At 36.0% G+C, this 14,337-nt stretch overlaps 1 protein-coding gene across 1 annotated transcript; it reads left to right on the forward strand.

Annotated features, from left to right (window-relative positions):
* The first annotated feature begins 3,781 nt into the window (after window positions 1-3,781).
* Window positions 3,782-5,697, forward strand: LOC132103130 (induced myeloid leukemia cell differentiation protein Mcl-1 homolog). Its single transcript, XM_059507973.1, has 3 exons — window positions 3,782-4,298; window positions 4,478-4,728; window positions 4,851-5,697. Exons 1-3 carry the CDS (start codon window positions 3,920-3,922, stop codon window positions 4,965-4,967), a joined length of 747 nt encoding a protein of 248 aa, XP_059363956.1. The 5' UTR covers window positions 3,782-3,919; the 3' UTR covers window positions 4,968-5,697.
* Window positions 5,698-14,337: the final 8,640 nt, after the last annotated feature.

Here is a 14,337-nt window from a genome sequence, read left to right on the forward strand (position 1 = left end):
TTCATCCTGTCACTACGAGTGAATCCTGTGAAACGTGACTCATCTGCTGTTCATCCTGTCACTACGAGTGAATCCTGTGAAACGTGACTCATCTGCTGTTCATCCTGTCACTGCGAGTGAAACCTGTGGAGCGTGACTCTTTCTTCTCTGTCTCCGCTTTGTGAATAAAGCCTTGAGTTTACCCGCACCTGAATCCAGCCTGCTTTCTCCTGACAGTGAATAGAATACTTTATTAATAATTTGTTTACTGAGTTTGGTCTTTTTAAAACACTGTTTTAATGCATAAAGCCACGTACTTTCATGTTAAGCATGCTTTTAGAATGTCCCAATTATTCATTTGTGAATTAATCTGGTCAAGAAGAGTAAACTTGCAGCAGCTAACATCTCTTGATTCAATAAATCAGACATAGTGAGTCAAGTTAACAATAAAAAAACTGCATTATAGTAAAGGCTTTGTAAAACTGTACAGCGTTTTTACCTTTTTAAACAGCATTCTCCGTCCTACACCAACTACGCACACATTTCCTATCATGTATGTCTTTGAAAGACGATCGAACCAATCAGAGTGGGTGTGGGGCAGGGCTACACGTGCAACCCCGCCCCAAGTGCAGCCCCGCCTCGATCTGCAGGCTGCCAGCAAGTACTGTACTCCTCGCTGCAGACTGTAGCGCAGTGACGTGACGTATGTTTACCGCGCATGCGCAGTAACGTATATGTATTTACCGTAAGTACGATTGTGCGCCGTACTGACCATATATGTCTATGGTACTGACTGTCATTACTGACGATCGAACCAATCAGAGTGGGTGTGGGGCAGGGCTACACGTGCAACCCCGCCCCAAGTGCAGCCCCGCCTCGATCTGCAGGCTGCCAGCAAGTACTGTACTCCTCGCTGCAGACTGTAGCGCAGTGACGTGACGTATGTTTACCGCGCATGCGCAGTAACGTATATGTATTTACCGTAAGTACGATTGTGCGCCGTACTGACCATATATGTCTATGGTACTGACTGTCATTAATGCGCATATCCAGGTTCCCTCACTGCTTCTAATTATAAGAATGCTTTGGTCATAATCATAGAGAGTGTCTTTGAAAATGTGTGCAATTTCAAACATTTATGAAATGTTTTATGATATAGTATTCAAATGCTGGTCTTTCATAGTCTTATTTCGCCTAAAATGAACCATTAAAGATGTCTAAAAATAGAGCAGAAAGGCTTTATTAATGTAAGTAATGCCATTGATGGTTGCATGCATTGCAAAAAAAAAAATCATATATGTAATCTTTTTCATTAACATTATCAAAGATTAATAGATACTGTAACACATGTATTGTTCATTGTTAGTTCATGTTAATTAATACATTAACTAGTGTTTACCAATGACACCTTATTGTAAAGTGTTACCTCTTAAATTGACCTTCATATGTCTTAATATGACTTTTTGGGGACATTGTCAGTGAGAAGAAATCTGTTTTTCTTTCTCTGACAGACTGTATAGCCCTCAACTGTAAAATTTTGAATTTTTTTTAAAAAACTTCAAACTTTCAGGCCATGCTTTCTCAAGCCAAGCCAACCTAAATTTTGACTTGAAAAACTTTATTAATTTAGTTGATGTTAATGCTGGTTATAAATTAAATCTCTTAGGTAGTTTACAGACAAAGCAAATAACACTTTTTCTAACACCATGCTATAATATATTTAAAAATACATTTAAAATATTTTCCTTGTATGGATCTTCTGCCTTTCTTCAAAATGATTTAATATTGCTTTAGTATTGTTTGTTCTTTTATGTAAATTAAGTGACGTGAACTGGAGTGCATTGTCTGAACAATACAACCTGAGTTCCGGGAGTCATGTTCTCGTGCAGTGAGATATTTAAAGACTGTCCACCTGGCTGTGTGAGGAATCGCAGGAGGAGAGTCCTCTGTGGGTTTTTATTCATTCAAAGAATTTGAGGGCTATTGCTTGGCTTATTGTTTTATCAGTAATGGAGGTGAAATTCAGATTTTTTTCTCTTGTGTCATGTCTATAGTCTTAATCTATATTTGTATATACAATTATATTTTCTGTTTTGTTCTTTGAAATAAATAAAAAAAGATCACTGTCATCAGTTTGGTTTTTTTAGAGGCACCTTGCATAAAATGGGATGCAGACACTGAAAATATACTGTATGTAGTCAACGGAACTTAAAACTACTTTACTGGCTTAAATGTTTCACATGCAGAATTGCCAACGCAAAAGAAAAATGTCCAAATTTATTGTTAAAAAATAGATAAACAAGAACCATACCAAAAGAAAGATTAAAATAAGAAAGGCAGTGGCTATTTACACTAAGTGCAAATGGCTATAGATTCTATTTATACTATGTTAAAATAGCAGGATTTTCTGCTATTTATATTACTTATTGCAAATAGTGGCAATTATTTGCACCTCAGTATTGTACATTATAAAACAGTATGCAATAATTACTGAGTGTAAATTATAATTTTAATTCAAATTATTAAGTGGATGCCACCATATTAGGACAATAAAGCCCTCCCTCACAACTTTTTGATTATTTCCTTCGTTCTTATTTAAAATAAATGCTTTTCTGATGTGATTTGAATTTTGAAAAGGTAGAAAAAAAACTGTCAAAATGCAGATTCGGACCCGGATCGATTGCATCAAATTGTGAACAACACACGTTTTACCAGCTGCACTATTAGAGCCGACAACTGTACTTTATCTGTTGTAATTTTGACTAGCTCAATAAGAAATATAAGGTGCCATTAAAGTGTAATATTACAATATACACAGTAAAGTAAAGTGCAACAGAATGTTAATATATTGTAAGATACTACACAGATATTACAGAATAAACTTTAATTCCGTATAATTTTACCTCAGATGAAACATGGTTAAACATGGTTGTTTTTCCCATCTTTTTTTAAACCTTAATGTTCTTTTATACTTTAACATTTTATTAGTTTTCTATTAAGTATGCGCATCGTTTTAATGCACGCATGACGCGAAAACAACTAACGTCATCACGCAATGCAAATTACTAGCGCATGCGCGGTAAACACATACGTGACGTACATACGTGACGTCACCGCGCTACAGTCTGCAGCGAGGGGTGTCTCGGCTGCAACCGGGTGTACCAAGTATAGGTCTCTGCAGGAAAGTAATGGGAGTTACCAGATCAGGTTTTTTTTACACCATGATACCTGATTGGTTGACGTCATAGTGACGTTAGGTTTAGGGGTGGGGTTGGGTAAGGGGGATCATTCAGATTGCATGATCTAGAAACACCCAGCAGTTTGCAAACACCCACAAGGTGATAAACGCACACTTTTGCTCTGCAGAGACCTACTTGACATTCTTTGCTGCAAATTCTGTTCTTCAACTAGTTCTCACTAGGGGGAGCGCCACTCTTTGGATAAAAGGCGGACCAACCAAGAAAAGAAAGCATAGGGTGGAATCTTTAAACCCAAACACAAGAATATGCCATTGATCTCTGGTCGTTTTAAACGGAATTGAACGCTATTGCTTTGAAACATTTTGACATTGCTTCTGCTGGTGCACCCAGTTTCGTTTTACGAAGAGAGTGTAAATATTCGCATTGTCACAGATTTGGGCTTTACAGGAATGTGGAGCGCATTTTACATACGGAAACTGATGTACCTAACGTCTCGAAAGCGCTGTGCCTGGTTTCGTCAATGATTGGTCAAGAGACAGACGGAAAACAGGCCGCCTCCACCCCCTGTTCGACTGTGTGTATATATATGACATCGAAACTTCCCACCAACGAGCTTCGCCTTGTTAAAGTAAATGTGGTTAATTTGCGGTAAGTTTCAATTTCAACTTTGAAGGACGTCGTTTCCTACCATTTACGTCGTTGATAAATTGGATTAAAGGCATTAATGTGAATTAGCAACAATGTTCCCTGGGAGTAAAGTTTCACACGACAGCGGTTTGTGGCCATGCATCGGAATAAGAGCTCTTAACGGCAACAGCAGATCGGGCGGGTTGCTTCACAAGCCACTGGTAATGCCACGACTGAAGCACCAGAACCGGTTTACAGGGAACACACTCCAGGGCTCGGTACCATCCTCGCCTGAGCCGGATTGCGAGAAAATACCAGATGAATACACGTCTACCTACGACGCCCTGGAAATGGACACACGAGAGATTATTGACATTTTCTTAAAAAACTTTACTAAATTCCCTCATTCTAAAAGTGGGAATAAACAGGTTCTGGCAACAATGAATCGGGTTGTGGAAAGTCTTGCAGTGAAGCACGAACTGGTTTACAAAGGTAATTTAACAAGTTCTTGCTGGATCTACGGCTTCCATTTCTCTTTGTTTCATAATGTTTATGGGTTGATAAGTGCAGGGAAACGTTGTTCAAGAGTCTAATGGCAGCCTCGTCCACAGCACGCACCTATTGCTGCCTTTTATGATTCAACAGTGACCTTTAACATCTCTCTCTTTCAGGTATGATTGCACGTCTGAATCAGGAGCAGAAAGGAGAAGATGTGAGTTTTGTCAAGACTGTGGCAACCGAACTCTTCAGCGATGGCATCACAAACTGGGGTCGCATTGCCAGCCTGCTCACTTTTGGGGCAATGGTATGCAAGCATCAGAGTGATAAAGGACATAGCAAGTGTGTGAGCCTGGTGGGGGAAGAGATCTCTTCCTATCTTCTCACAGCCCAGCAGGACTGGCTGCGTAAAAACAAAGCATGGGTGAGGATTTTTTTATTTCCAATCACAAAACTGCATATGCATTTATTTATTTTAATTTTTTTTTAAGTTTTGCTTTGTTTTTAACCTGTTCTCACCTAGTATATGTATATTTTTCTCCTTAGGATGGCTTTGTGGAATTTTTTCATGTCCCAGATACAGAAGCGGCTGTGAGAAACACATTGATGGCCATTGGTAGTGTGGCTACATTCGGAGCTGCACTTGCTTATTTGATACGGTGAATCCAAATGGACTTTGTGACAGATATTGGAAGACAAAAAGGAATCTATGTGAACAATTTGTATAAGAGAACAGTTTTCCTTTTTCTTCAATATTTTATTTTTTTTGGATGTCAAGTGTATATAAAAACTGGTTCAAAGTGATCTTTTGAGAAATGTAAACTATATTTTTATTTTTTTATTAAAAGGTGAAATTGAAAAATTTCAGATGTTTAAATCTGAATTGTTGATCTGCATGTGCAATTAACAATTTCAGTGTCAGTTTTTGTGTGCAGTTTAAACAAGAATCACATTATATTGTCAGTACACTTCCAGCAGTGTTCTGTATGCTTTATATATAAAAATTGGGAATTTTTAAAAAGATGGTGTACATTAAAATTCACAAATACTTTTTGCATCGGCTATAAAAAGATGTGTAATTACCCATTTTAGTACAACACCTTCACATTTTCATAATGTCACTTTTTATTTCAGAAATTTAGTGCATATATGTCCCACACGACTTCATGTGCCGATAAGTAAGCTTTAAAGCTTTTATCTAAAAGCTTATGGTGGTTTTGTTTTGAGTCCTTGCTTAGGACTATGATAGCTTACCACAAGGCTGCTAAATGTTTTCATTACCTGCAAAAAGAACTTTTGGATACACTGAGAAGTTTAAGTACATATGGTCTTTGACCTTTTTCTGTAAATATAATGTTTTCTAAACTTCCAATTAAACTATTTTTTTGTAAAATATTGTTCGTTGATTAATCCCTCACCGCAGTTAACCATGGGGCTAGGTAATAAGTCCAAGGTTCATGTGTTTTATTTTGTCAATTATTTGTAGCTTCAAAGGTTTTCTAGATTTTCATCTGTATCTGCCTTTGGAAAAAGTTGCATTGTGCTGTGGAAATGTTTTGGTAAGTTTGAGAGTATATATATATATATATATATATATAAATAAATATTTATATATTTTGTCACCCATAATCTGTCTAAAATTATTTTATTCTGAGAAACCAATATTACACAAAATATGAATTTCCGTTTTGTTTCAAGCTGCACAATGTGTAGCAGGAAGTATGACGTAGCAAATATCGTGTTCTGATCTTTATACAGAGGAAGTTTCTCCATTGATTTCTTTCTGTTTGCTGTACTTTTTGGCTTAAGGTGCTGGATATAGCCAGTTTGGCTTGATTTCTAATGTGGAAGTAATAGTTGTTAACAACAATTGTTAACATCACGACTGTCACACGGTTTGCGTGATTTACTTTCCTGACGTTACACTTCCTTACAGTGGGCCATTTTTTAATGCTGATTGGCCAGAGTTTTAGAAAATCACATGAGGCTCGAAGAAACTTCAACAGTTTATATTATTAAATAAAATACTAAATTAATGAATGAATTAAAAAAAGTTCTGGCTGAAATTGCTGTGAATGATATCAGATGTTAGTGGGTTACATGATAATGTCCACTTCCTTAGTGAATGACATCTATAGCCTATCACACGAAATATTTCCATAATGAAATGGCAATTCATAATGCATTGACATTCTGGAAATACTTTGCATGTGTGTGTGTGTCTCATACCCTTGATAAGCAAAGGCCAGTTAAAGAAGGAAATATCATGGACCATGAGCAAGGCATTAGAGCTCCAGTGATGTTCATACATCAAAACTATATATATATATATATATATATATATATGAAAGCGAACGAAACCAAACAACCACTATCAATTTAAATTTGTCAAAATATCTTGTTTTGTGAAAGAGTCGAATATGACAGAACCAATGAGGACTAAATTTAAATTTTGGGTGGATGTTAACTCTTGAAGCCAGGAATTTACTTATCAAAACATACAGGAATTTTCTTCCTTCCAGGATATCCTGCTGGGAAATCAGATGTAGAATTATTCAGCCTGCTTAAAATATTTCAAGCTGATCCGAAAAAGAATTCACTGACGAAACACAGTGTAGTCCCTGGTTTTTCTGGCTAAACCTGACAATATTTGTGTGAGTGTGCTTGTTTGCTCAGATTGGCTTTGTGTCTGGTTACAGGCCATCCGTGGGGTCTAATGAGGACTATGGTAATGACACACACAGAGCCTCACCTGATCCTCCAGCTCACTGCTGCAGCACCTGCTGTGGTTACCTGAGCTGGGCAGCACATGGCTGATATACTCAGTGGAATACAAATAAAGCCATGCGACAATACATGTAATAATCTGTACAATATTGTGCTATGGTAGTCCTGGATTGTTTTATTTTTTTAAGTATCGCACAACAGATATCTTTAGTGAGAGGTAAAAAAAAAAACTCATTTGTGATTTATTTGCTTGGCCAGTTTATATATATATATATTGCTGTCGTTGGTTCTTAGCCTTTTTTAAATAACTGAAATAAATTGGCGAAGTGATATGGAACTGTAACGTGGTCAGGACTGAAATTGTTTTATAGCCATGTGGTAAAAACGCCCTTCAGTCAATCAGAATCAGGCATTCTAGATTGCTGTGTTATATGGATTATAGAAAGTAATAATGTTTAGAAACTTATTTGGCCAAACAATCTCATCACATGTTTGGCAAGGAAGTCTGCCTGTTTGATCATTTAGCTTTATTTAGCTCTTTAGCTTTGTAACAGTTTTCGTCATTCCCCCTTTTTTGTGTTTGTTTGTAGTTCCTAGTGTTTAGCTTTCATTTTCTGGTAAACTTACTGAATTATTCACATTGAAGACCACTGCTGGCTCATCAGGTTTGTGACCTTTCTTCTACAGCAACATTCCACAAAGAAAACACATCACTTCCACATTCTGTCATAAAGATAACCACTCAACAAAAAGTGTGAACCCCCAGGTTATTGGTTTTATGTGTAAACTGTGTGTTTATACATATTTCAAATATTTAATCATCCGATTAAATGGTTAAACGGTTCCTAGTGCTTTATATTAGACTTATTGTTACCTTTGAGTCACATGACTTGTGTCTTGGATTGAGTATTCCTTGGTTTGTGTGCTATGTACACAAATGCATAAGGTAAAACTCACAAATATGGACTGGCATACATGATATAAATAAATGTATCTCATCAGATTTCCCTTTTTCTAGTCCTCGCTCACATTTTTTTTCCCATCATGGGTAATTTATTCCGAGCACATGTAAATGTAATACAAATCCTGTCCTTCTATTGTTAGAGCTTACACAACAGGGACAGCACAACCAATATTGCTCAAAATTGTGATGATGTTTGAGAAGAAAGTGCTTGGTAGTCCGACATGTTGAACTTTGTTACATTGGTGAAGCAATACAACTTTTATATAAGTGAAAGAACTTTGAAACTATGCTTTCTTCGTATTGCATTTAACAGTGTTTTGATTGTTATGCACTTTGAGAACTCCAAGCAAGTGGTTAAAACAACTGTTTACATAGAACATTATTGAGTAAGTGTCAGGTATAGCAATTATGGAAGGCTAATTCTTAGATTTAGATACCAGCATGTTTGTGGAAAGATTTGACTCTAAGTCCTCATCATTACTGTAAAGCTGGTCACCTTATTCTCTGATGTGTGGTTGACAGGCAGCAGGTCAATACTAGTCTTAAGTGGTAATGTGGTCTGGTCTTGTTTGGACAGGTCTTAATCTATTTAGACTGTAAAATGTTTGAGGTGAACAAGGCCAAATGGTTATTTACCTGTGTCACGCATTCATTGTCAAAATAACTTCTGACTTAAACTCAGAGCATATGAGACTGACTGATGTTGTGGTCGAAGAATATTGTATTTGTTATTATTTGTTATATACCACTACTAGCAACTCCAGATGTATTACATTTGCAGGTTTGAGTCGATTAGCAATATGACATAACAAATAAAACACTTACAGTAATTACTTTAATATAGTCTTTATATTATATGTCTGCTGTCATTGTCTATTTCATGGTCCTGTGTTTTCTGAGAAATGAAAACGTAATAGTGTCTCATCCTCTTTTCTTTTGTAATTATTTAACCCAAGCAGAAATCTACTGAGTTACTTTCACTTTTGCTTTTGTAAGATAAGGGATGACTAGTTTCTTGGTACTTTTACAACTGTTCAAACCTGCAAACGTCCAAAGAAAGGACATTTTCTTGTAGCATATGGCATGCACAATATTGAACATATTAAATGTCCCCAAAACACAGATAATTGCCAGCTGTTGTCAGTTCCTGGAGGGCCACTGTCCTGCAGAGTTTAGCTACAGCCCTAATTAAACAAACCTGAACCAGGTTATATATATAAAAAAAAAGGCAGACAGGTGTTTTTGAGATTTTTGGAGCTACACTCAAGGTTTAAAACGATCCATAGACTGAACACACCTGTATATGGCTTGTACTTTGATAAGTTTCGCAAGATTGATCTTTCTACCCTGTCTACTAGAATGGTGTTTAAAAGTGAAACTGTAAAAGTGGGGGGGAAAAAAGTAAAATGATTTACTACAAGTCATCCAATCCAAAGAGTTAATGATCATGATGTAATGGGATTTCATTTTTTGTTTTTGTTTTTAGATTACGTTACAATGGAAAATGCAAATATAGGCCTATGGAATTTTTGTTCTTTCAGCTGAGTTCTCCTTTGCTGTTTTAATCATGGGGATATCTGGATTTTCTGTCACATGCTGTCATATGAAAATCGAGAAAAAAGATGTTGTGATTATTATTATTTTTTTTTTTTGTGGCAAATATGTTTCTTTCTTTCTTTCTTTCTTGAAAGCATGTATCCCTCTATTAAATCTAGTTTATACAAAAAGAGAGATGGTTGAGCTCTTAACATATCTCTAGTTAAAAGGAATGTGTACAAAGAAACTGCCAAAACCACACCTATTTACATCAAGGAAGTTATAAAACCCGGATTCCCCTTAACTTATTATTTGTGAGTATTTTGCATGATGCAAAGTTTTGTTGTGTTTATACTTTACATGTTATTATTTTCCCAATGTGAATATCAAAATACTCATGCATGTCTATAAAAGCAGCCTAAAGGCAAAGTGTCATGTTTGGAAAAGGTATTGACGAGGAATGTTTTGCTGCAGCATGTTGTTCTAGGGTGTATAAGATAACTCTGCCTAAGAAGAAATGGAAATGAGGAAACATTTCACTCAGGCTGACTAATAAATCCTCAGAAGTTTTATGTTACAGATGATAAAATGTAAATATATGCAAGGCATGATAAATATAAAGGGATTATTTTTCTCCTGTCAGTTGTTTTGCATGTGCTGCATAATGTTGTAAAAAAGCAAAAGGTTCTGAGCAACTTACAGGTGTCTTTGTTATTTTACCCATCCATATGAGCATATAATCAGTTTTTTTGTTTGTTTGTTTTTATTACAGTTTAATTAGTTTAGAATATTGAATATTTTATCCCTGTTGCAAAAGCAATGCCATCATATGTGTGGGTGTTTTGTACTTTCAGAAAACTTGCTGTTACAGGTTCGGATACCGACACAAATTCCTTTCTGTTTCATAAGAGAAGTAGTGAATAGTGATCCAGAGGTCTCTTGTCAGACACTATATATGTATATATATATTCTATGTATATAGAAATAACACATTCCACATGGTCCAGTCAAGTCACCTTTATTTACATAGAGCCACAATATTGATTTGTCTCAAAGCAGCTTTACAGTGCCAAACAGGAAAACAGTTTGTCAATAAAGTAAAAGGACAATAGCAAAGAGTCATTTTTCCAGCTAAAGTTCATAGATGAAAGTCATCATCCAGCTCTCTTTCAATAGTGTCTGTCTAAGGTATGCTGTCCCACAGAAAGACACTTCCTAATATTTGTTGAAGTACTGCATATCTCATTTAGATACCTGAAAGAGGTGATACTTTAATAATAGGAATAGTTCAACCTAAAAATAAAAAATAATAAAATTTGCTAGAAATTCACCACAGTTCAGACTCTCAGATAAGTTTCTTCATTGGAGCAGGTTTAGAAAAATGCAGCATTACACCACTTGCTCATCAATATATCCGCTGCAGTAAATGGGTGCCACAAAAACATCACAAAAAGCCACAAGTAATCCACATGATAAGATTTGGCAAAAAAGCCACATTTCTCCAAATTATTCAGATGAAGAAACAAATGCCATCTTGTGTTTCAGTTATCGACTGCAGTGAAAATGACCTTAGATGGCTTCTATAGCATTGTTGCAATGTTTGTCTTGCACAGACAATTATTTTGTGCATTTTAATGAACTTTTTTTCTTGAATCAGAACTAGTGACCAACTTAATTATTGTGATTTCCAAGTGAAACAGACAGACGTTTGGATGAGGAGTGGATGTTCTGTTCTGTTCAAGCCATCAAACTGACATCAGAAAAGAAATGTCATAGAAGGGAAAAAACTTTCAGATTTTGGTTATGAAAAGAAACTTTGTGTGTGTGTGTGTGTGTGTGTGTGTGTGTGTGTGTGTGTATGTGTGTGGATTAACGGATTAATTGCACAAGATGTAACAAAGTTAATTGGGTCTATTTTGATTCAATCACACTTGGATGGATGTCTAATGTTTAACAGTCTGCAAAATAGTCATGCTTAAATACATCACTATGTTGCAAGAAATCCCAAATTACACTGAGCTCATGTTATTTATACACTTACAGCACATTGACCTTGCTGGGAACTATAAACACATGAGAGCTTGTCAATGCTCGGTTCCCACGGCTTACTCTTATTTCAGTTGATCTCTTTTCTGTTTCCCATGCAGGGTTTAGTTTCTTAAAAACACATTTCCTGCAGAACTTTTCGTTTTCATTTTCACCTTAAACATCTCAATATCCCAGTACATTCATTGGTAGTAGGCCTGCAGTTTCAAATTCTACTCTAACCCCATTAAAGTGTACAATGTACACACAATGTTGTCGCTGTGCAATGCCTGTGATGTCACCTACAGCGTGACACAACTTGTCCTGTTAGTCTGAAGATACCAGCTTGGCATAGTCTGATCTGTTGGCAATGCAGCCTGATGTTTTGATATCATTGTACTCTGGCATCCATTGATCTTCTTCCCACAACTTTCAAAAGCAGCCAACTTTAAAAAGATGTCTGCTTCAATCTGGATAAACTACTGGATATATCAAAAGCCAAACCTTTGATTTCATATTAGAGTTCAGTTGCTTAATTTTGCTTCAGTATCATAGTATCATATCGTTTTTATTTGATCAAAAAGTAGAAAAATAGTGTGCAATCTATGGTAAAAAAGAAAAAAGAATGTCAGAATTGTCAGAATGTTACGGCAGCAATATTTTAGATTTTGAAATTAAATGTACAAAAAAAAAGGATATTTCATTAACTGATATAATGATAAATATTAACCTACTGAAGTACTCAAATCTGTTTATAATTTACTGACAACACAGGCTATAATAAGAAGGCCACATGTACAATCAAAGTTCGTCTCAAGTAGCTTTCCCACAAGTTGAGGTAAATACTAATACAAAGAATGTACACAGTGTCATGTAAACAAATATAAAACACTATCATTGTAACACATATGATACTACAATAATACAATAACTATTCATTTAACAACATAAGATGTAACACAAATCCCAAATATACACAACTAAACTCAAATAAGAAGGAACTAAGAAGAAACTTCAGTGAAGAATTAATTAACAGGTTACCAATTAAAAAAAATCAGATTTTTACAGTCTCTGTATGTACTTCCTGTGTGACTTGCAACATTCCCTTCATTCTGTCTTTTGTCTTGTTTTTCGTCATATCATTGTCAGACACATTTTTGAATACTTTGGTCAGTTTCTGTTGGGTAAAGTTTTTGTTCTATGATACATTTAATTGGTATATTTAATTAATTACACATTTTGACATTCCTATGAGGAAAAGAAAAAGCCTTGGTTTTCTTACAGAACCAGTGTGTCCATTATGATTCACATTAACTTTACATTGTTATCTAAAGACAACTTTGCAACAGTTATGCTTCCTCAAATTTATGACAAGTTGTGTATTTAAGAAGATAATGTGCATGACACATGCAGCAGCTGTATTGTCATTAAGGGGTGTGTATCAGGTGTGTGTAAGGTATGTGTCATTTTAACTGGCCACCTTTCAGCCACATCTGCCGGAATGCCTTACTGTGGTGTTTACTTCTGTATGCACTCTGGACACTTTTAAAGTGATTTATGGCATATTTTCACACTTTGGAGTATCATTAAATTAAGATTTATACAACTAAAGGGGTGTTGTGTCAGTTTACTGCCTGCTTGACAGTCTCAAATGTTTGCATTGATAAACACTTTTCAGAGATATTTTATACAAGTGTGTAAATCTTTCCAGTTTAGAGTGGCCTTAACATTACATAACTAATAATGATTAAATAGCATGTTACTGCCATTTAGTTTTAGGTTTTGGTTTGTGTACCACAGCATGGATCAAATGGATCAAAAGTGACAGTAGACATTTTTTTTTCACATGATTACCTGATAAACCCCATAACGCCCGATGTACTAGCAACATCCTAAGAAGAATGGCATCTACACTAATATTAGTCTCTTTCATTCTTATTCCGAGATCACTCTGGGCATACAGATCCAGTCTGTATCCAGATCTGATGGTCACCGTAGCCACTCAGATCCAGTCCATATTTAGATCAGATGGTGGATCAGCACCTAGAGACGACCTCTACAGCCCTGAATGTCAGCGGAGACCATGTCAAGATGCGTTCCAGAGGCAGATCCCCTGCAAATACCTTGTCACCTCGATGACCATTGGCACAAGACCACGGGAACCAGAAGTCCTCTGCACAATCTGACCTATGTTGCAGCCTGGAATTAAACCACGCCATGTTGGTTTCGTCTGGCCAGAGGAGAACTGGCCCCCCAAATGAGCCTGGTTTCTCCCAAGGTTTTTTCTCCATTTCTGTAACCGGTGGAGTTTTGGTTTCTTCTCCGCTGTTGCCTTGGGCTTGCTTAGTTGGGGACGCTTGACTGATTTCACAGACAGATGATGATATCACTGAAACTGACTTTAGCTGGAAAAATGACTCTTTGTTATTGTCCTCTTGCATTGTTGTCAAAAAACTATTTTCTGTTTGACACTGTAAAGCTGCTTTGACACAATCAGTACTGTATAAAGCACTACATAAATGAGAATTGACTTGACTTGAAATGCTGATTTTCTATTCATCAAATATTCCTGTAATAAATGTATCACAGTTTCCACAAAGATTTTAAGCAGCACAACTGTTTTAAACACTAATAATGATAAGTGGTGTTTCTTGATTACCAAATCATCATATTAGAATGACACTGAAGACTGGAGCAATGGCTGCTGAAAAATCAGCCTTGCCATCACAGTAATACAGTAAATTATGTATTAAAATATATTAAAATGGAAAGCACTTATTT

This window comes from Carassius carassius, chromosome 24 (genome assembly GCF_963082965.1).
Source record: "Carassius carassius chromosome 24, fCarCar2.1, whole genome shotgun sequence".
In the NCBI taxonomy this organism is placed as follows: domain Eukaryota; kingdom Metazoa; phylum Chordata; class Actinopteri; order Cypriniformes; family Cyprinidae; genus Carassius; species Carassius carassius.

Coding starts and splice junctions, on each gene's coding strand:
- LOC132103130 (XM_059507973.1), top strand. CDS start 3,920: ATGTTCCCTGGGAGTAAAGTTTCACACGACAGCGGTTTGTGGCCATGC. Junction 4,299..4,477: donor GCACGAACTGGTTTACAAAG/GTAATTTAACAA, acceptor TCTCTCTTTCAG/GTATGATTGCACGTCTGAAT. Junction 4,729..4,850: donor TGCGTAAAAACAAAGCATGG/GTGAGGATTTTT, acceptor TTTTCTCCTTAG/GATGGCTTTGTGGAATTTTT.